This window comes from Sparus aurata, chromosome 21 (assembly GCF_900880675.1).
Source record: "Sparus aurata chromosome 21, fSpaAur1.1, whole genome shotgun sequence".
Lineage (NCBI taxonomy): Eukaryota > Metazoa > Chordata > Actinopteri > Spariformes > Sparidae > Sparus > Sparus aurata.
In genome coordinates, this window is record NC_044207.1 from 10,338,874 (window position 1) to 10,359,798 (window position 20,925).

A 20,925-nucleotide genomic window follows, 5' to 3' on the forward strand; every position below is an offset into this window, starting at 1 on the left:
GTATAACATTTTAATGATACAAATTGTTTTCTCAAATAGTTTTTTGATGTTTTTGTCTGAAATACCCCACATATTGTGTGCTTTTGGGCGCAGCATGCATGCATCATGGCAGTTAGTTTAGGATTTTTTATGGGGCACTGACTGGACACAGGAAAGAATCGTCTTACTGATGAGAAAAGGGAATGCTGGAGGCATTTACCTCCCTGGCTCTCTGTCCTTGGGTCAAAGGGGGAACGGCCATAAACGCCTGGACACCAACAGAGACAGACCTCTGACCATACAGGCCTTGTTTCACTCTCCTTGCAGCCACTAACGTCAGCTGGTGTAGGAGGCCCTGGTTGTTTAAATTTATAGCACAATGTCATCCTGTGTCATGAATGAACTACAATGCATGTATTCATCCAACATGAATGCATAAGGAGAAAGTAATCCTGATAGAAACAGAAGAACGCCTCATCATTAAACGATCAATACTTTCTGCCCCATTTCAATTTCAAGTCACTAATGTGTAAAGGTGTTAACACACCTGCTATTATCCATCGCGTGTGCAAAACGATGATCTCAGAGCAGCAATAATTGTGAGCAGCAGCAGTCAAGATGCAATTTTTGCTGTCGAACGTGTTTGACAAGCTTAACAAGAATATTATACAAACACACTTGCCAACTAGGCAGGCTACTCTGTCACCTCTCAGACAAAAGGGGTTTTACGCCTGGCGCTCCATGGATGCCAAACAGCTGAGGGCAGTTTAATTATCGCAAAACCTATATGCTTAGTATGATGTCATTTCATTGCAACCTATTCCCTCCCCCGTACATTAGGGCACAAACCTAAAGTGGCAGAAAAATCTTGCATTTGTTTGACGTATTAATTTATAGCACATAACATATGAGTTAGCTCATGATCTAATTTAATCATTTAAGCTAATAGAGAGGCTTTTTCTTTTCCATTCATGCCCTGAAAAGATTTTTTCAGCTGTTACAGTGCTGCTTCAGGAGAACTGAATGAAACGGTCTGGAATGTACCATTATATTTTAGAGGGTCCTGATGTGGCATATACAAGGCATCTCCGTGTCTAATGCACCGAATAAAATTTTATTATGCAGATTGGACTTTAGAATTCGTCCTTTCGTTCATCAATGTGATAGCGACGTGACTGTGCGTCTTTTACGTGACAACGAATCCTGCATGAAAAGGAAAACCCCTCCCGTAGCCGCGGGTTGGACCGCGCCAAGATGATGTTACGAACAGCCCTTTAAAGTCGCTCCACTTCCGAGGTGAAGTAAAGTAGAGCTCCGCCGCACAGAGGGAAGGCACGAACTGACAATCTATCCCCCCTCACAAAAAAAAAACCCTAATTAGACAGGCTATGTTGAGAAAACACACTTGGACTTTTGGCTATTTTATGGAGTCGGAATCGAAGGAATTTCCCTTTTGTCCACATCTATGTAGGACGTGGCGTCTGCGACTGCATTGAAGTAACCTAAATTAGGTTCATTTGCGCTAAAGGAGACGTGCATTTTCGTTGTGTTTTTTTTCCAATAACGGGCAAAAACGACAACAGCAGCAACCTGGACTACTCTTTTAGAACAGGAATGGTTTATCCTCCCGAAGGTTTATTCTACATCGAAATGGATCAATCACCACCAGGTAAGTTAGGGTTAAAATCAGCCATTGTCTGATCTGCGGGGGGTTCGGGAAACCTTTTATTCGCTTTTTTGCTTTTACTCTTCATCTCGTGTAATATCATGTCTGTAATGAAGTTGTCATGCGAGGGGGGGAAAGCTGTGCAGGTGTCGTTCAGACGTTTCTAATGGCCAGGTCCTGAGTGCTGCGCTCCCCCAGTGGCATTGCCCAGGCATGCATAGCGCAATTCACTTGCCAATTACGTAATACCTTTCTGTGGACCAGGCGCAGTGGCTTGCCTCTTTTTCTTTTGTCCCAGCACGTATGACCAACCTGGGCAAGAATTGCACGGCGGTTTTTTAATTTTCTTTTTGTTGCAGCCCTCGCACAGTCCCCGACAGATGTGGTGGAGGTGTGTGACAGTGTGAGGGGTGCATTTTTAAAAAGAGGGGGATAAGATGAGTGTGTGTTAATGAGCGCCGCATGAAACGATCGCTTTGTTCTCCTCTGCAGCCAGCCGTGGTTAATTTGTGTGCTAGCTCTAGAAGTAGGCTAGAGGCAAGCAGACTAGACAGCTCGTCTCATGACTAAACTAACAACACTTCATTTTTTATTTACATTTGTCATCTGACCTCGGAGCTATTACACGGTCCTAGCAATGTGTCACACTTTTTATGTCGTGGTTTTTTAGCCTTTTAAACATCCACCTAGCTAGCTGAATTAGTTTGACTTTAGCTAATTGAAATTGCACCGTCTTGTGCATTTATTACTTCAATATAATTACTGGTGACTACAGAGTGCGAGCTTAACGTGAATATCAGCCTACTGACACACCAAAAGACCAATACAGATAAGCTGTATTGTTCCCATAAGGTCTGCATTGTGTATGTTTCAGTGGCAGCCCCTTATGTGCTTTTCTCTGCCAAACCGGGCTGCACCGTGACTGAATTGATATTTTTTATTATTCCACACTTAAATTACGTGGCTCTTGTCTGTACTGGTATGTGCATGTGGGTTTTGGAAGCCAGGAGAGAGTTTCTTGGCAGGAGACAGACGGAGGAGGAGGAGGAGGGGGAAGGTGTGCACATTTAATTTTGCTGAGTTCAGGAGCCGCAGCTTTTTCGTTTTTTTGTGTGTTTTCTTTTTTCTTTTTTTTTTTTTCTTTTGCCTGCCACTGTGCTGCTGCACCTGCCTTTTGTTTATTTTAAGGTCAGAAAAAGAGGAGAGCGGATGGTGGGAGAAAGCCACATTTTCTCCTCTCTGAGGGTGCTCTTGTATTCTCCCTAACTGCCTCATGAAAGGCACTTTTGTCCTGCAGTGAAATATATCGCCCTTCACCTCCTCTTGATGCGGTTTGCCCTCCTTTTTTCATTTTTAGGAAAGCGCTTAATCTTTCGGCCAGACTCGCAGATTTTTTATTCCTTTAAGGTTGACGGAAAACTTAAGAGGATCTGTATGCGTGCAATCATTATTAAATGGAAGGAGTGGTCCAAAAGGCTCAAAATATAACTTCTGGTTTATTGAAGGCCTTTTTTATGCAGTGCAGGATAGTGCCCGAGGCGGCTGCAAACTTTAGAAGCTGGACTGAGAGAGGCAATTGAACGCCTCAAAGTTTTTAGTTTTTTTTAAAAAGCTTGTTTTTTTTATAGTTGTTGATTGACAGTTCTCTAAAACTAGGATTCACTGCCACATTTCCCTTTTTTGTGTTGACCACGCTAAAGATCTTGGTAATGATTAGGGGAGTGATATCTCTTGGAAACATGCCTGGGCTTGTCCTCAGATCTTGACAGCCTCAGTCAAACAAGGGTGTGACAAACTGTGTGGGTTAGTGGGGGGGTTTAGGGGGTTGGTATACATTGAGAACACTGTATTTTTACAACACACATCCTTGATTGCAATAGTCATAATATTGAAAGAGCCGTGTCTACAGTACTTCTCTTGATGTCAAAACAGATCAATACATCGCAATCCCAGACAGATCTCTTTCTAAGAAACTTTCGTCCTGGTCGTTTGCATTTCCTTATCTTATCTCTCTTTCTCGTTTGCTGTCTAGCTCTCCCTCCCAGGTCCACAAAGCCAGCGTCCTCCACCATGAACAACAACTGCCTTGCGCCACCCATGTATTCGCTACAGGACGCTGAATGGTACTGGGGAGACATAAGCAGGTAGTGTATCTTAACTTTAACAGTCCCGTTTCAGATGTGCAGTCAGTCTTGCACACGCTAAGGTGTGCTCTGAGTATGTGTGTTTTGATTGTTTGACATATCGGTATGTCTGATCTGTTAACCGTTAACTGATTTTCCCTCAGGGATGAGGTGAATGAGAAGCTCCGAGACACACCTGATGGCTCCTTCATGGTGCGTGACGCATCCACAAAGCTGCAAGGAGACTTTACGTTGACGTTAAGGTGAGCAGAAAAAGAGAATATGATCCTTTCCATGAGAGCGCAACTACAAACAAAAGGGGGTTTCAGTTTATTTTATACTAATAGTCTAATTTTGTGCTTTGTGTTTCACTTTTTCAGGAAAGACGGGCACAACAAGCTGATCAAGATCTACCACCGGGACGGCAAGTACGGCTTCTCGGACCCCCTCACGTTCACTTCAGTGGTCGAGCTCATTTGGCATTATCAGCACCATCCACTGGTGGAGTACAATGCCACACTGGACCTGATGCTCACCCACCCTTTGTCCCGCTTCCAGCAGGTTAGTGAGCATCATTACTTTTTGTTCTAGGATAAAAATTAAGATCAGAAGTCTGACGCTTTTAAAAGGAATATGGATTGCACATAACGAGGTGTTGTTTTTTTACTTCAGGTGAAAGAAGACAGCGTTGATGTTGCTGGAAGAAAGCTCAAGGAGGTTCACACGCAGTACACAGAGAAGACGAAAGAGTTTGATCGTCTTTATGAAGCTTTTACAAAGACCTCACAGGTAAAAACAAACTTCTGAAATGAGCTCTAAGAGCAAAGTATCAATTCCTTTCTACATGGTAGAACATGGGGGTCCTGAGTTTTTCCTTATTGGATATGTTATCTGTGATGTAGGAGATCCAGATGAAGCGGACAGCAATTGAGGCCTTTAATGAGACAATGCTGATCTTCGAGGAGCAGTGTCGTGAACAGGAACGTTATGGAGAGGAGTTTGAGCGGAACAATCAGTCTGAGGGGGCCGACAAAGATCTGGAGAGGTACTTAATTTCATCACTGTCAAAAACAAAAGTGTGATTTGGACAAATGTAGCCCACATCTGTTGAACTCTATTCAGACCTGTGACCTTTGCTTTCTCTCGTTAGCTTTCTGATAAATTACGAGAAGCTGAAGTGTCGTCTCGGGGAGATCTACGACAGCAAAATCCATCTGGAGGAAGACTTGAGGACGCAGGTGGAAGACTACAGAGAGACGGATAGGAAGATGAACAGCTTGCGACCTAACCTCATCCAGCTACGCAACATCAGAGACCAGTACCTTAAGTAAGCAGAGTCACAATATTGTTTGTGGTATCTGTGGTGAAAGAACATAATTCAGTATAATTATTTTTATTTTAGTGTTAAACCTCTCTTGATATCTCTCCTTCCAGCTGGCTTAATCACAAAGGCGTACGGCAGAAACGCATAAATGACTGGCTGGGGACGCAGAGCGACAGCCTTGATGAGTAAGTTTCATCGCATTCTTTTTTGAAACAATATTTAAGAATGCTGCTGATAGCTTGTAAATAAAACACATAGTTGGTGTTAAAATACGACTCTTGTTTTTTTTTTTCAGCACATATGTGTTGAAGGGAGACGAGAAGAATTTGCCTCATCAGGATGAGACGAACTGGTTCGTTGGTGAACTGAGCCGGACGCAGGCCGAGGAGATGCTCCAAGGTAAAGCGTCTGGAACATTCCTGATCCGTGAGAGCAGCAAACAGGGATGCTACGCCTGCTCTGTTGTGTGAGTATTACATTTTAGAAGTTAATATCTGGAGATTGGATCAATTCCAATATTGCTATTGCACATGCTGTTACCGTGCAGCGCTCGATTTGATCTTTCCCCCCTCTTTCTTCATATATTACAGTGTGAATGAAGAAGTGAAGCATTGTATGATCTACAGCACACCACACGGATATGGCTTTGCTGAGCCCTACGACGTCCACTGCTCACTGAAAGACCTTGTCCTGCACTATCGCCTGCACTCCTTGGCGCAACACAATGACGCCCTGGATGTTCGGCTGTCACATCCAGTACACGCCAACGCTGCAGGCACGCCTTCTCAACATGCAGAGGAACACAAACTCTTACAGACTCCAAAACACACAGCGGGACTCCCGCCCGCAGCTCCAGAGATGTAATCCAACAGAAAGAGACAACAGGACATGTTTACTGTTTCCTGCGAGAATGACTGCATCGAGGTGCAATGTGTAAATTTTTGCACTACAGTGATTCCATCGGTTTTGTGAATGGGATTTCACAGATTGAAGTGGGACCCCGAACTTGAATGTCAGCTTGAACATTGTTTTTTTTTTTTCAAAGAGACTGTTTAAGCTTTTAAGATTTTTTTTTTTTGTACTTCATTTATTGCCGTTGGTTTAATGGACACCGTTTTCGGTAGGGATGTTGACAACGAGGAAATTGCTCTGTGACATCAGGTGCTGCACCTTTGTTTGACTTTTACAACCGGAGTTGATGTTGATAGAGATGTCCATTTCCCTAGTTTAAATTAATTCAGTTCAGAGAATTCAACCTATAGGTTAGAAATATGGTACTATGGAGTTTCTCATACCTGAGCACGTAATGGCTTTTCCTTTCTTCTTTTTTTTTTAAAAGATATTTTCCACATTTATGCTTTATTCTGATAGCGAACAGCTAGAAAGTGACAGGAAAGGCAGGGGGGGCAAGACAGGGAGATGACATGGAGATGACACACAGCTGTAAGACCATAGCCTCAGAGCTCTACTTGTAACAGCCACTTGTGCTACCTAATTAAAGAATTTAGAGGCAGAGTTTAAGTTCCTTTATTTTTCAAGGAACTATTAATCACTACAATATCTTAGCTGTGTCACTGTAAATCATGAAGAAAGCCAACTCACTTGGTTAGCTTACTGCAAGATAGCAATATAGTATAGTGTAAGATATTAATTGTAGACTAACTCACAAACAGAATTTAATACAACAACTGACGTGGGGGTGTTGACGATTGTTCTAGTGCTTCCTTACACGCATAGTAACTGATATTATTATTTGCAATCAGGTTGGAGCCAAAATCAGAAATGATCAACTCTAGTATTGTGGCTGGCACTAAAGCACAATCTTTGTGCACTTATGTGGATAATAGGTAACGCTATGATAAATATGTTGAGCACAAAATAAAAGTTATGTTTCAAATGAAATAAATGAATTGAATTATAAATACTAATATAATTTATGTGCAAACAGAACATTATTCTGTGCTCATTTCCCCATTACGTGCTCAGGATTGGTGCTGAAATATAACTCCATAGTTCACTACTGCGTAGTGTGTTTGTGAAAGTGAAAATGGTTCTGTAAACAGGCTGTTTCCGTCATGGGTTTGGTGGACCAAACCATTTTTGGGTAAATGCCACGTGTGAATATGTGAAGAGTCGTGGTGCATCTGGACAATTTGCCCCTTTGTTAACAGACATTCATATACAGTGGATAATTATGTAGCATTAACATCCTGTAGAATACCATTGTAATGTTAAATCCATTGACCAAAGCACTTAATAGTGAGCAAAACTACATCCCTGTTAAGTCCGGTAATTGCATTTGGGCAAAGGTAGGGGAAATTATGTACACCTGCTGATGTGCTAATCAAAACATAATCTGAAGTACTGTATGTTATATTCTGTTACTCAAAGAAGTATAAGCTTTTTGTATTCTATATATATTTTTTCTATAAACATGCCACAAGATGAAAGCTTGAAGAAAGTGCAATCCAACAGTATTTCTTATTGTTGCAATGTATGACGACGACGATGATGATGATGATGGTGGTGAAGGTAATGTTGTTATGAGAGGTTGACATTTGCCACAAGAATGCACTCTCTTTGGTGGTGTCGGTATGATGTGGCCTCCGATGTTTGTGTGAACTGCCAGAGGTCCGGAAGTATCCTGCCTCCATTACTTGAAGTGTGGCATTGCTCGAGCTATGAATGTTTTTCATGACATGCCACCTACATAGCTTAAGAGGAAAGGAATCCATGTTGAACTTGGCACATTTTTCAAGTTTGAGGACAATAGATACTCTGTACAGAGAACCTGTAAAATGTATTTCTGAGGTCTGTTTATGGAAGGAGGGTGATTAAGCCTCTTATAAAAATATAACTCCACTGGGGGATTGAGGAAACTCCTCGGACGAAGCTAAGCAATGTGAGATCCTGACCTTTTTCCTTGCTGAAAGACAATAAACTGATGAGGGTTTTGTCAACTTGCATAATACTTTGCTTTTTCTTTGAACAGTTGATTGTTTTCACAGTCTACAGTGTTTATAGTGATGTAAAAGGATTTTAGCTATTTCTTTCCAAGTAAGGTAAACATCTATATGCCATAGGTAGAACAATGACCAAATACAAAGTATAGAAAGTGCTAGTTATCTAAAATATACCGTCTGTCTCGAGTGGAGCCATTGTGGTCTGATGAGCTTATCCTCGGGTCAGCAGAGATAGGAGGCAGCGGGGGTACTGGAGGACACACTGTGGACAGATGGAAGAGAAAGGAAGCGATAAAGACAATAGCAGGATATGTGCAGGCCCTTTCCCTTCACAGTCTGGCCGCTGTGGAATCACTAGAAAACAATCTATCGGACATACCTCACTATGAACGCGCTGTCATTTCAAACAACCTTTTTGGAAGCTCTTGTGAGAGGAATGTAGCTCAGCTGTAAATACTTGGTACCAGCCAGTTTGAGTTTCCAGAACTTTATCACACTCAACACCATTGTTATCCCATAAGTACACAATATCAGCGTGTTCCAGATTTTCCACTATTGCACCGTTGACACAGAAACACAGCATACTGTGGCCGCCAGTGGTGATGATGCTCACCCATTGGCCCTCAGTGATCAGAGCAACAGGTGGCCTGTTTCAACCATCACATAAGGTCTGCGTTAGGTAGGGATTAATGAGGAGCAGAGGGCGGGGATGTACTGGAGCAGAGCCTCAGTTCCAGGCCACGGATTACTCCCTCTTACCTGTGTCAGCATAGAGAGCTGGTGGACAGGCAGCATGCGTTCTCTGCTCGGGATGGACCAGATGCAAGGGAGATAGATAGAGAGGACAGACTGTACCAGTGCTGAGTCACACTCAGGCTGCTGCATGAGCGTCCTAAAGACAGAGTGAGTGGGTAGGGAAAGTGTGGGGGGGATGGACTGACAGGAAAAGAGGAGGGACAGGAAGTAGTGCTCAAAATGTTTCTGCTGTACAGGATGGCATAAAAATGAAGGCTGGAAAGGTCAACTTGGGCCTTCGCTGCATCTCCTCTGACCTGAAGTACACTCCCACCTGGCTTTACCCTACAGCTATTTGCTCAGACAGCAGTTTAGTTTACACTGGCTGTTCAGTCGTATTTTCCCAAACTCCCTGAATCTTACTTTAATCTATGTGGAGCTAAACACACACAAAAAAACACACACAAAACAGCAGCCCTCACGTGTTTTTCTTGCTCATATACACACCCCGTCTCTACTTTCCTCCCTTTCTCCTTCCTTGTCGGCACACTTCAACTCGCTCGTTTAAATTCATAGTCATTTAGCTTTATAGTTCTCAATTTAAATATGTCCTGGCTGAAGGGTGGAGGGGGGCTGGCAGGATAAATTACCTCTGGAGTCACGCCTAAAACACACACACACCATCAACTGTCTCGCAGGCTTTCAGAGAAAGAGGTTTTCTCGCTCTCGGTGCAGCGGCAGCCAATAGCGTCTCTCCTCCCCTCTGTCTCCGTCCGACTCCACCGTCTCCACGCTACCCGACCGGCCAATGGGAGGCCGAGAACGTGCCGCGCGTCGGCCAATCAGCGAGCAGTTGCTATGTTGGAGGCAGAATCGATAAGAGGGAATTTTTTTTCTCCTGATGTTTTTTTTTTTTTTTTCACTAGCTCACATTATAGATGGCTATAGGCTGAAGGCAACAGACACTGTTGCCTGCCAAACACCGTGCAGGCTACAGACTGAACCATTACCAGCTCTACAGCCTCTTTGAAGGCTCTCCATGAACACCACAAACAAAAGCCAAACATTCTTTCTGTGGATTGTGTATGTTTCTCGTGTGAGCATGAATTTTTAAAAATGTACGGTCACAGGGTTTGTTCAGGTCATAGAAAAGCTCGAAAATGGAGATGGAATAATGTTTCCAGCCCTGGGAAGTTACTGTAGTGAATGATGCATTTTATAAAGTTTCACAATTAAATCATGCGAAAGTTTGTAGGCTATACAATGTATTTTTTATTTTATTTTTTTTTGTCTTGTTTAAGACACTTTTTTCTGAACTTTCCTAACTATCCTTAAAAATAACAAATGTCTGATTGCCTTCTGTTACCAAGGCTAAATAAACAGTAGTGGCAAGACAAGGCCTTTAACTCTACAGTGAATATTAAACATACTAACAACATATTTAGGGTAATACTTAAGCCTGCTGGGATTTTGAGGACACATATCTGGTGGCCCAATTCAGTCTTGCCCGAGGTCTCATGCTTTACTGAAAACTGTAGTAACTGTACTGTAGGTTCACTAAAATAAAAGACAAATTGAATATAACACTTTTACCAAACAAAGTAAATGATAAGATGGAGAATAACAACAGGGTGGCATCAGTTCATATAGTTCATAAGATGCATCCAAACATAAAATAATCACTATTATAAGTGATTTAAACTGCCAATCTAGATACACAACTAAATAAGATTGCCACTTTAGCCTATGCATATGATGATGAAATGAGCCCACCTCCTTGAAATAAGTAAAACTCTAAAATATTAGTATATATAATGTAAAATCCCTTTGGATGACTACATAACTATTTGCATGATTTCCTCCCAATTTGACCTGTGACGCACATATTACATTGTACTTTGTTTTCTCAAGGAGACAAAAAAAAAATCCTCACTAAAGATTTTGGCTGTAATGAGTACAGGACCTCAGCAACCGTCAAGCTCTCAGGACAATCTCATTGGAGGAGTTCAGCTCTCAAATAGATTAAAAAAGAACAAGCGGGCACGCGGCCAGCAAACCAATGTGGCACGGACCTGATAGACACCGGCTCCGGTGCAGATTGCAGAGAAGCTTCAGAGTTCAAATCAGAATCCTGCTTGGTTTAAAAGCATAATACTGTCTTTACACTGTAGGCAGTGAACTGAACTAAGATAAGGTAGGGTTATGCAGCTCACATGCCCTGTCAGGCGAGGACAGGAGCCTTGTCTGGCAATATAAGAACAAACATGTCGATGAAACAGGGTTTGCAACTACAATGTCTTTGTTATGTGAAGGAAATTCAATGGATTCATCGTGCAACAGGGATTTTTACTGTATTGGTAATGGACAAAACTATGGAAATAATAATAAAACTGTTACCATAGGGCTCTTGCTTGTTTTGTATTATCTAGTACGATTAAAAGCCAATCATAAGGCCTCAGAAAACTCTGAACTCTAGTTACTCCTATAAGAACCCTTAAGCTGTCAGTTTAAACTCATGATGTTTTTCTTTCCTGGTGAAAGCAACGTCTTGCCAGAAGACAGAGAGCCCTGACGAAAAAGTCAGACATACCCTGCACTTAAAACAGAACGGCAATTATGGTGACCACTTTCCATAGGAAGACCCTCACACTATTTACTTTTTCTCCAACTTCATGGGAGATTCTTGGAGCAAGGCAAGCCCCCTGCTTCGTATCACCACAATGGAGAGACATGATGGTCAGTGAACATAATTGTCATGTTCATGACAAGCAAAAACATTGCCTATAGGAGAAATAAGTCTAGACTACAGCCAAGCCTTATTAAGGAAAACACACTGTAACAGAGCCAAGTTCACTGAAAGAAGTCTGTCTTTTAGCACCTCACCTACTTATCAAAACCTGTTTTACAAGAGACACCTGCCCAGGCAGCCGCATAAAGAACAACAGACAAAGAAAAAGGCAAACTTTTACATTACAAATGAAACATTAAAAGCCTTAACACTACTGATGATGAATGACAATTCTGTCATCAAGATTCATTTAAAGAATTTAGCAGAGGCCTGTTCTAGTCGATAGCTATGAACAGCCAACAACAAATGTCTTTATCAGTTATATAAACCAACTTCACATTATCATGTCGGACGAGAGATCGTGTACATTATCCCTCACCAGCATGTACCATCCATTATATGAAAGAAAGCTGTTGTCACTCTACAATGAAACATCAATGAGGCTCTTGAATCACTAAACAGCTTGGATAACGCACGACTGCTAAAAATACACAATGTGATTAACACATAACTCCGGCTGCGTGGAAAGTGACAGTGATCATGCCACTACAGAGAAATAATGAATCTTATTAGAGGATGAAGAACACATTGTCCATCCCAATTTTCTATTTACTTTTTTTTAAAGCTCACTCAGTTCAAAAGGTGAGCTCCACCTTATATTGGCTTAGTAAGAGTACATTTAGGCTGTATCCGTTAAGCTAATTGTCCATCTGAGATGATGGCTGTGGTGGCTGCCCTTTAGGGAAACAGAACACACTGGAAATTTAAGAATATGGGGTAACGAGAGGGAAACCCAACCAGCAGCATAGGACAAAGGGTAGCCAGGTTGGCACATATCTATGTTTTAATTGGCCAACACTGGTGCCAACGCAAGCTCTGCTGGCTGTTAAAATCTGGGTGACACATTGAAATAGCAGGAAATACAAGTCAAGTGACAGTTACAGGACTTTTTCCTGTAACCGTCACAGACGATTTTCACCTCAGCTCAGTGGAGCAGACAGGACTAATGGGACCGAGCAGTGGATTTCTGTATGTAATAACAGGTTTCCAACATAATATTTAAACTAATTTGAAGTGAAGCTACTGATTAAAACAAACTGGACTACCCATTGCCACTGTCTAAGAGTAGGTTAAGGTTGAAGGCTTGGTCAAGTCTCCAGTGGAAGAGGTTGCAGCCAACACAGTGGAGGATAGCTACGTCTAAAATTACCATTTTGCTGGGGGCTGACATGCTAAGAATACTATGATAATTCACATGGTAGGTTTCTGTGGCTTGTTGTCAAGGCCTTCCATTTGTTTTAGCCGCTTGCTCAAAGGCAACACTGCCACCTGGCGTTGTGTGTTTTGACCAACCTGGCGCGAATTCTTCGGTAAACAGCGGAAAAATAAGGGGGAAAAAATCATGTGAAAATTACTCAAAGGCGTGAAATAAGCAGTACCTTCGTGTCATTTGGGGTTCTGTTTCTTAAAAGAGACGATGATGGTCGCTGACGACACAAACTCACAGCAAAGGCAACGTTATCGGGCATTGATTCATTATGACTGAAGGTTCATCGGCCAGACGAGTGCAGTCGATCCTGGAAAAAGGATTGACAGTCTGCAGGGCGACGGAAGTTGCCTGCATCCTGCATCAGTAAAGTTATGGGTAAGTCGCTGCTCAAAACAAGCTAAATTTGGACATTTTATCCCTTTAAACTGCGTATTTCTCTGTGAGCTGACACTCTCTGAGGCTTGGTCGAGCGGTAAGGTTGTTTGTTACAGTTGAGCATAATACTATTGAGAATGATGGTTGAGTCCATCCTGGTGAGCTTTGTGTTGGCTAGCATGCCTGGCTAACGGCGACGGCAGATGTTATTTTTATTGGCCGTGCAGTAAACGAGTGATGGACAGCAAGTCACCCTTGACAGCACCAGTGTGTTGTAGCATGAGACTATCATGGGAGTCCGTGTTAATACGTTTATATCTTGTTATTGCCGCCATTGCCTCAGCTCTGTGTTGTTACACAACAATGAATTGAGTGTTTTTTGGTGTTTATGCAATCAGCTCGTGTCTTTCAGGCCTGTTTTATGCCGAGACTCAGTAGAGAGGAGGGTTTGGGAATACTGGCCCCCATGTTAACACAGACCTGCCCCCGCTGCCATGTCCTCCATCTCTGTGTCAACATCCACTTGTTGTGGTGGTGGTGGTGATGCTGCCATGGCTACCCAGGCGTGCGAGCAGGCTCTGCTGGCCTCAGACCGCTACGCCAGACTCATCCTGGCCCAGATGAACAAGATGCGGCTCCGCACCGACTTCTGTGACGTGGGGCTGAATGTAGGCGGCCGGGTCTTTAGGGTCCACCGGCTGGTGCTCGCTGCCAGCAGCCCGTATTTCGCTGCTCTGTTCTCCGGGGGGATGCGGGAGGCGGATAAAGAGGAGGTGCAGATCCTCGGAGTGGAGACTGAAGTATTTGAGGTGCTGCTGGACTTCATATACACAGGTCTGCATAGATCCTGACATTCCCACCACCATGTGCAATCAAATCTACATGATATGTACGTTTCTTTCTGAATGGACATGTGCTCCCTGTCTTATCAGGAGTGATCAGTGTGACAGTGGAGAACGTCCAGGAGCTGATGGTGGCAGCAGACATGCTGCAGCTGAACGAGGTGGTGTCTATCTGTGGAGAGTTCCTCAAGGGCCACATGGATCCGATCAACTGTGTGGGCATCTTTCAGTTCCTTGAGCAGATTGCCTGCATGGATATGCTAGAGTTCACCGAGAACTACATTCATGTCCACTTTCTGGAGGTAGGAAACAGTCAGAGACACTGTGTGTCATTTGATATCTCAGCTGTTCTGTGTTTACCTGGTAAGTTAAAAAAGCTGGATGTGCCTGCAATCTAATCTCAAAACAAGCTCATCCGCTTGATAACTACAGATAGTCTCCATCTCCCTTTAGGTGTGTGTCACAGATGAGTTTAAGGGCCTGTCGAAGGATCAGCTGGTGAGGCTGCTAAGAAGCGAAGAGCTAAGAATTGAGGATGAGTACCAGGTATTCACTGCAGCCATGGACTGGGTTCTCCAAGATGTGGCAAAGAGGAAAAAACATATAGTGGAGGTGCTGGAACCAGTTCGCTTCCCTCTGCTTTCCCCACAGAGACTGTTCAAGTACATAGAGTGTAAGGAAAACACAAAATATTTTACATATCTGATGGTTTATTTTCTTAATATTGCTGTGAAGATGATGAGATGACACACTGTAAACAGCATCTTGAACTTTACAATAAAGGTATCACCGACTTCAGCCTGCGGGTGGCACTGCAGACTTTGCTGAAGGAATACACTGAAGTAACAAAGTCACCCAAAGAAAATAAGTTGTACAGTCAGCTCCAACCAGCCAAGATGAGACCCAGAAGAAAAGCCCGGAAATACCTCTATGCCATAGGTTCAGTTTCAAATCCCTCTCTCTTGCATAGAAAAGTTACCTGATAAATTCCAAAGATGCCTTTAAATATCACACCTCTACTTGTTTCCTCTTCGCAGGAGGTTACACTCGGCTGCAGGGCGGCCGCTGGAGTGACAGCCGGGCGTTGAGCTGTGTGGAGCGCTTTGACACTTTTAACCAGTACTGGACCACCGTGTCGTCTCTGCACCAGGCCCGCAGCGGGTTGGGGGTCGCAGTGCTGGAGGGCATGATCTACGTGGTTGGAGGTGAGACAGCTGAGCCCATCTTGTGTTTGTGATCGAGCCCAAGAATAAAAGAAACCTCAACAATCTCCAGTTGTGTTTTTTTTTTTGTTTTTTCACTAGGTGAGAAAGACTCAATGATTTTTGACTGCACAGAGAGGTACGACCCTGTGACTAAGCAGTGGGCTGCTGTGGCATCTCTGAACTATCCCCGCTGTGGAGTTGGCGTCTGCCCCTGCCACGGAGCTCTCTACGCACTTGGTAAATGTCCCCATGTTTCACTAAAATACATACAGCACAAACTGTAAACATGAAAGATGTGGGCATATACCAGTTTTAGGGAAAATATTAATTTACATTGTGGCAAATGTAGGATCCACTGTTGACCCACTAGAATCAGCATTTTGGGAAATGTTAGTCAATGTCACCACCAGCTGATAATTACATTGTGCTTCTTCAGGTGGTTGGATTGGCTCTGAGATTGGGAAGACCATGGAGCGATACGACCCAGAGGAGAACAAGTGGGAGGTCATCGGCAGCATGGCCGTTCCTCGTTATTACTTTGGCTGCTGTGAGCTACAAGGTGTGTTCTGGGTTCCCACTGATCCTTGAAATCCTTGAAAATATTTTAATTAAATATACACATACACAATCTACATGGCTCATTGGAAGTGTTGGAATGTATATATATGTCATTTTCTTATATTTTGACTTTCTGTTGGTATATAGGCTAGGTTTTCTTTTTCTGCATGTGTGTCACCAGCAGTTTTCTCTGCTATCACTGTAACACAGCAGCACGCATTGAAGCCTCTCCCTCTTTTTAATTGTGGTTAGTGGGCTACTGTAAAGACTGCTAGTTCTCATTATGAAAATTCTAATTGTTGAAACTGATTCATTGTTGTAAATAACCTTGTCCTGCATCTCAAACGATGCTGTGTTCTGTCCTTGATTTTGAAGAAACTGGACCTGCAAAGTCATTGAAAAGTCCTTAAATTTGATGTTTTTAGAAGATGTGGTTACCCTGTTTGGTCCTCCATTTTTCTCGAAAAGTAAATGTGTATAATCTAGTGTAACATCTACATACAGTGAAGTCCTTTTTCATACACAATTACACACACTACTGAACTCCCCTTCTCTCGTGGGTTTATTACAGTTTATTTCTTGACATTAAGACTTGACCACTCAGTGAAGGTGCAGTGAAGTTAATGCTGTCATCTCCTCTCAGGGTTTATTTATGTGATTGGAGGAATCAGTGACGAAGGAATGGAGCTGCGCTCCGCCGAGGTATATGACCCAATGTCCCATCGATGGAGCGCCCTGCCCGTCATGGTCACACGTCGGGCCTATGTAGGAGTCGCCTGCCTTAGTAATTGCATTTACGCAGTGGGCGGCTGGAATGAGGCACTGGGCGCACTGGAGACAGTTGAGAAGTACTGTCCAGAAGAGGTAGAGTTGGGGGAGGTGTTGCTGTCTGTGACGATTTAATCTCCAGTCGGTTTACCAGTAATACCAGTGTCCTAACATTCTCCTCACCTCTGTCTACAGGAGAAATGGGTCGAGGTGGCCCCGATGTCTACAGCTCGTGCAGGCGTGTCAGTGTCAGCTGTCAATGGGCTGCTGTATGCTGTCGGTGGTAGAGCTGCCAGCAGAGACTTCTCTGCCCCGGTGACCGTTGACTCTGTGGAAATCTATGACCCACACCTGGACACCTGGACCGAAGTCGGCAACATGATCACCAGCCGCTGTGACGGCGGGCTGGCTGTGCTGTGACAATTGGAATATCAAGCTTGTGAGCATCCATATCACCACCTGAATCACCCAAAACTGCATCGACTGAAGAAAAGCTGCACCTTAGGACGTTTCTGTCTCTAGTAGGCTTTCACATTATCATATGTTATTTATACATGGATTAGACATGTTTCCTTTATTTTACTTGTCAAGAACATTTGACATTTGTTAAACATAAGATTACGCCTATTCAAAACTGGAATAACTGCCAAAACCGCTTCCGATCACACTGTTGTATAACTCACTTGCATCTTTATTTTCAACTCGCTTCATTTCACAAGACTATCAGCATGCCAACTGACTTGTTTTTTTCTTTTGTGTATTTGAAAGACAAATCGATCCTTGTGATAAGGATGTTTTTCACAGTGGAGAGGTCTTGCTTCGAATGGACCAGAGTTTTTCAACTCAAATGAACTTGGATAGGATTTGAAAACACTGTTTTTATAGTTTATTGTTCTTAAGAGAAATGTTTGAAGTGAGTGCGTTGCTACTTGGAGGACTTATCAAACCACTTGAGCCTATTCAGTAATGGGACCAACGTTCCACGGTAAGTGATTTCTGTAAATAATTAGTTACTTGAACAGTACACCACAGTTATCGCTCAGTAATTTTCACTGGATCCTTTTTGTATATATGATACTATAAATGATAGTGCCTCTTGGCCACTATTTACACTGAAATCCAAGCAAGTGAAGAGTGTTCTATCATTTCACTCATCAGTGGCACCTGAAAGTATGGCAATTTCCATTTCATCTTTCCGATGTTGAAATACACAACACTAACTACCAGACAGTTCACAATGTAAGAGATTTATTTACCTTCTTTATGGTAAGTTATCCTGTTTCTCTCCCTAGATGTTGGAGCTCATTATATTTGCAAACTGAGTGGAGCTGTTGCACAGTGAGAATATTCCCTATCATGTACTGTTAATTGATTGTTAATTAATTGTCACACAAAAGTAATAACACATCTTTTCCTGGTTGCTTTTTCTTCTCAATAAATTTGATAAGAGTCGTGTCTGCTGGGTTTGAAATGAACCTGTATTCCCCTTGGTCTTTGTTTAAGATCAACAAGACAGTTCCCAATGTCTCCCGGATGTACTAAGTGATGGTATGAATGTGTGATGGGTCTGTTATGACAAATTGGACTCTAGCGTTTTTAGAATTTGCCCAAAAACTCTGTAAAGTTGCTTTATTTTTTAGAAATTAAAGTTTAAGGTGGTCCCATTGTAAACATCGCACTGAGTTTGTACATAGCAAAGTCAGTTGACTTGACACACTTTAGTAAGAGAGGATTTCCTGCACTGCACAAACAAGAAAGCTACATTGACAACACTTGCTCTGATTACATTTGACATCTCAGTGGATACTTCTAAGTACAGTTATCGGCCAGTTACAGTTATTAGGTTCCGCAATCATCTGTGTGGCAGAGGTCTGCTACTGTAGAACTGCAACGTTATTCGCTATTGATGCAGCATATATTCAGGGCAAGATCTCCACCAGTGAAACTAGGACTTACACTTAACATTTACATTGCATGTCAGTCTTTATCTTTACATTGTTGATCAAATATTTGAGTCTCTTCAACATATGCTTTAGCTTCACAGGTGTTTGGGAATGGTTCCTAAAGTAACAGAGCTATACTGCACAATTAATCTTTAACAACCAATGAAGGTAGCAGACAAACTCAAACACAATATTGCGTCATTTAGCTGTGGTTTTAGACTTAATCAGTCTGGAGATAGGCAACAATGAAAAGGAGAGGTATGCAAATAATAATGCAAAATTGCAGATTTGCACATGTAACATCAGTATGCTCAGACATTAAATTCAGGGTACTTCTCACAGCACAAAATGTGATTGTGCAAATGTTTTCTGATAAATGGTTAATTAATTTCAAGGTCTGCCTACATTTGGGTATTTTACTCTAAACCCTTACAAGTTAGACATTTCCATGCCCGTTTTGAAACTTGCAAATTGTTGATATTCATACTAATGAAACTTAGCCTTAGTTCATGCAGGACATGGAAGTCATACACCCCAGCTGTAATCAACTATTATCATTATTTATCTCATTTAAACAGGGACAGTGCACAATAAAACATTAACCCTGTATATAACAAGGAGAGATGCATTGCACCAGGTTTTAGCAAGTTGCTATTTTCCACCCGTAGTCCCTGGGCAGGTAGAACTGATAGTCTGCCCATCCAATCATCGCTACCAATCAGTCTCACACCAATCAAAGCTATTCTCACCACAGGGTGGTCCATCTAGATATGGCTTATTAGTCCTTTCTGGGTTAAAAAATAGTATTATAACAGTATAAGTGTTGTCTTCCTCATGGATTAGTCTTTTCTATACTGGGGGGTTTTCTTCATTGCACTCCCTGTTTTGGTTTAGCATGCTGCTTGGTCAATTCAGGGAACACCTTAAGAGCAGATCCATCAGCGCCAAGCATAACTGTATTCCATTTCTTGCAATCAATGGTTAAACCTATGACAAGAGGAGTTTCTGATTGAATTATTTAAGTAACAATATAGCTTCTGTGAGCAGGTGTACAGCAGGAACAAACCAGACAGTCTGCAGATCTGCACATGGTGTATCATTTTTATTGAGTCAATATGGCTGACAGTACAAACTGTCCTTCTAAATCAATTTTGAATCTCTTTGATCTTCTTTTCAGAGCAGAATTTTTTAATTGCAAGGGTAGCCGCCAGTGAGAAGGTGGCGACCAGAGTGAGGACAGTCCGCATGGCCTTAAACCAGGAGGGGTAACCAGGCAGTAGGGTCAGGTCATAGTGCAGTGAGAGACCCAGTCCCATAATAACTACCAGGGCACCCTCTGCGAAATTGTCCCTGCAGAGCAGTGCCAGCCAGGCCAGAAGTGATGGCACCACACTGTTGCCCAAGTTCATCCAGTCAGGCTGAGCAGGACTACCCTCAGGGATGGCAAACCCCCAGCGGGCACCTCCAAGGAAGGAGACTATAGTGGCTCCGTAAACCATTTGAGCATATGCCACTTCAGGGTAGAAGGACTGTGTGGCAGCCATCAGGAGAGGGGCAGAGATGAAGGGGATGAGCCCAGAGAAACCAAGGTACAGAGCTGGTTTTGGAGCGTGGCCAAGGGCCCTCAAACTGAAACCCCCTTTGCTGTCAGCTCTCTCTGAGGGGCTTCGGGAATCCTCATGGCAGAGACGAGATGCAGGCCAGCTCATAGGCCTGATGCTCAACAACCTGTTGGTGCATGTTAGTCTGGGTGGCATTACCACTGAGGAGGCTTGAGTGTGAAACAGCAGCTGAGCTTTTGTTGGTGGTTGGGCTCTAGTTATCTGCTGAAGACATCTCCATACCGGAACCTGAGAACACAACAGTGCATTTAATATCGTTTTATATTCATATAATGTTGGCACAATGCTTCCGTTTTTATTTGTTACCAAGTAGTGAACTGTCAAATAGTTTTTTGGTCTTACCCCAGAAATTATGCGTCTTCCAGATGCAAATGGAATCATTTTAAATCTGAAAAAGATACGTAATGAATTTGGATTATAACACCCCCCACAGCATATTCACTCCGATATAATCACATATGGCTAACGTGCTACTAGCGTACAACCACTTGGTTAACCTGACGCAATATAGATCTATCCTCCTGTAACAACCTATAAACTACATCTGTTGTGGTTAACTAAACCTTACCCTTTAATTGTCTGTCATTTAATGGGTTGCAACGCCACTGTAGGCACGGTTACATATAACGCTTGGTTACAAAGTTGACGTTAACTCGCTAAATTTAAGGTCGTTCGTGTTTCCCATTCTATCGTCACTCGATTAAATGCCTGTCTCCTGATCTTCCCAAGCTTGAATGGGACTGGTTCTGATATCGACTGGTTTG

General features: G+C 42.8%; 4 protein-coding genes across 9 annotated transcripts in view; 2 read left to right on the plus strand and 2 right to left on the minus strand.

Annotated features, from left to right (window-relative positions):
• The window catches only part of LOC115572442 (SH3-containing GRB2-like protein 3-interacting protein 1), a 58,912-nt gene extending 45,820 nt beyond the window's left edge, over window positions 1–13,092 (minus strand). For 2 of the 5 annotated variants that reach the window (XM_030402509.1, XM_030402508.1), the window contains exons 1-2: window positions 9,441–9,561; window positions 8,230–8,317 (exon numbers count right to left, since the gene is read on the minus strand). In XM_030402509.1, the coding sequence (XP_030258369.1) occupies window positions 8,230–8,251 (22 nt within the window). In that variant the 5' untranslated portion in view covers window positions 8,252–8,317; window positions 9,441–9,561. Of the gene's footprint in view, window positions 1–8,229; window positions 8,318–8,814; window positions 8,962–9,440; window positions 9,567–13,017 lie in introns of those variants that run through there. The other 3 variants (XM_030402506.1, XM_030402504.1, XM_030402505.1) reach the window with 3 other exon arrangements.
• On the plus strand, window positions 1,263–8,061 carry LOC115572444 (phosphatidylinositol 3-kinase regulatory subunit gamma-like). Of its 2 annotated transcripts, none has more exons than XM_030402512.1 (10): window positions 1,263–1,648; window positions 3,678–3,789; window positions 3,933–4,031; window positions 4,149–4,329; window positions 4,441–4,557; window positions 4,671–4,813; window positions 4,919–5,095; window positions 5,203–5,277; window positions 5,388–5,558; window positions 5,683–8,061. In XM_030402512.1, exons 1-10 carry the CDS (start codon window positions 1,594–1,596, stop codon window positions 5,954–5,956), a joined length of 1,404 nt encoding a protein of 467 aa, XP_030258372.1. In that variant the 5' UTR covers window positions 1,263–1,593; the 3' UTR covers window positions 5,957–8,061. The 2 variants fall into 2 exon arrangements, with proteins under 2 accessions (XP_030258372.1, XP_030258373.1); XM_030402513.1 differs by lacking the exon at window positions 1,263–1,648 and adding an exon at window positions 1,939–2,036.
• ipp (intracisternal A particle-promoted polypeptide) lies at window positions 13,085–18,267 on the plus strand. Its single transcript, XM_030402511.1, has 10 exons — window positions 13,085–13,223; window positions 13,636–14,057; window positions 14,156–14,367; window positions 14,519–14,738; window positions 14,849–15,004; window positions 15,103–15,270; window positions 15,370–15,507; window positions 15,707–15,829; window positions 16,472–16,692; window positions 16,792–18,267. The coding sequence occupies exons 2-10, from the start codon at window positions 13,718–13,720 to the stop codon at window positions 17,014–17,016; spliced, it is 1,803 nt and encodes a 600-aa protein (XP_030258371.1). The 5' UTR covers window positions 13,085–13,223; window positions 13,636–13,717; the 3' UTR covers window positions 17,017–18,267.
• Window positions 18,268–19,622: 1,355 nt separating this feature from the next.
• Window positions 19,623–20,915, minus strand: LOC115572446 (transmembrane protein 69-like). The gene is made up of 3 exons (XM_030402514.1): window positions 20,730–20,915; window positions 20,504–20,549; window positions 19,623–20,389 (listed from the first exon to the last, which is right to left on the minus strand). Exons 2-3 carry the CDS (start codon window positions 20,540–20,542, stop codon window positions 19,685–19,687), a joined length of 744 nt encoding a protein of 247 aa, XP_030258374.1. The 5' UTR covers window positions 20,543–20,549; window positions 20,730–20,915; the 3' UTR covers window positions 19,623–19,684.
• Between the last annotated feature and the right edge of the window lie 10 nt (window positions 20,916–20,925).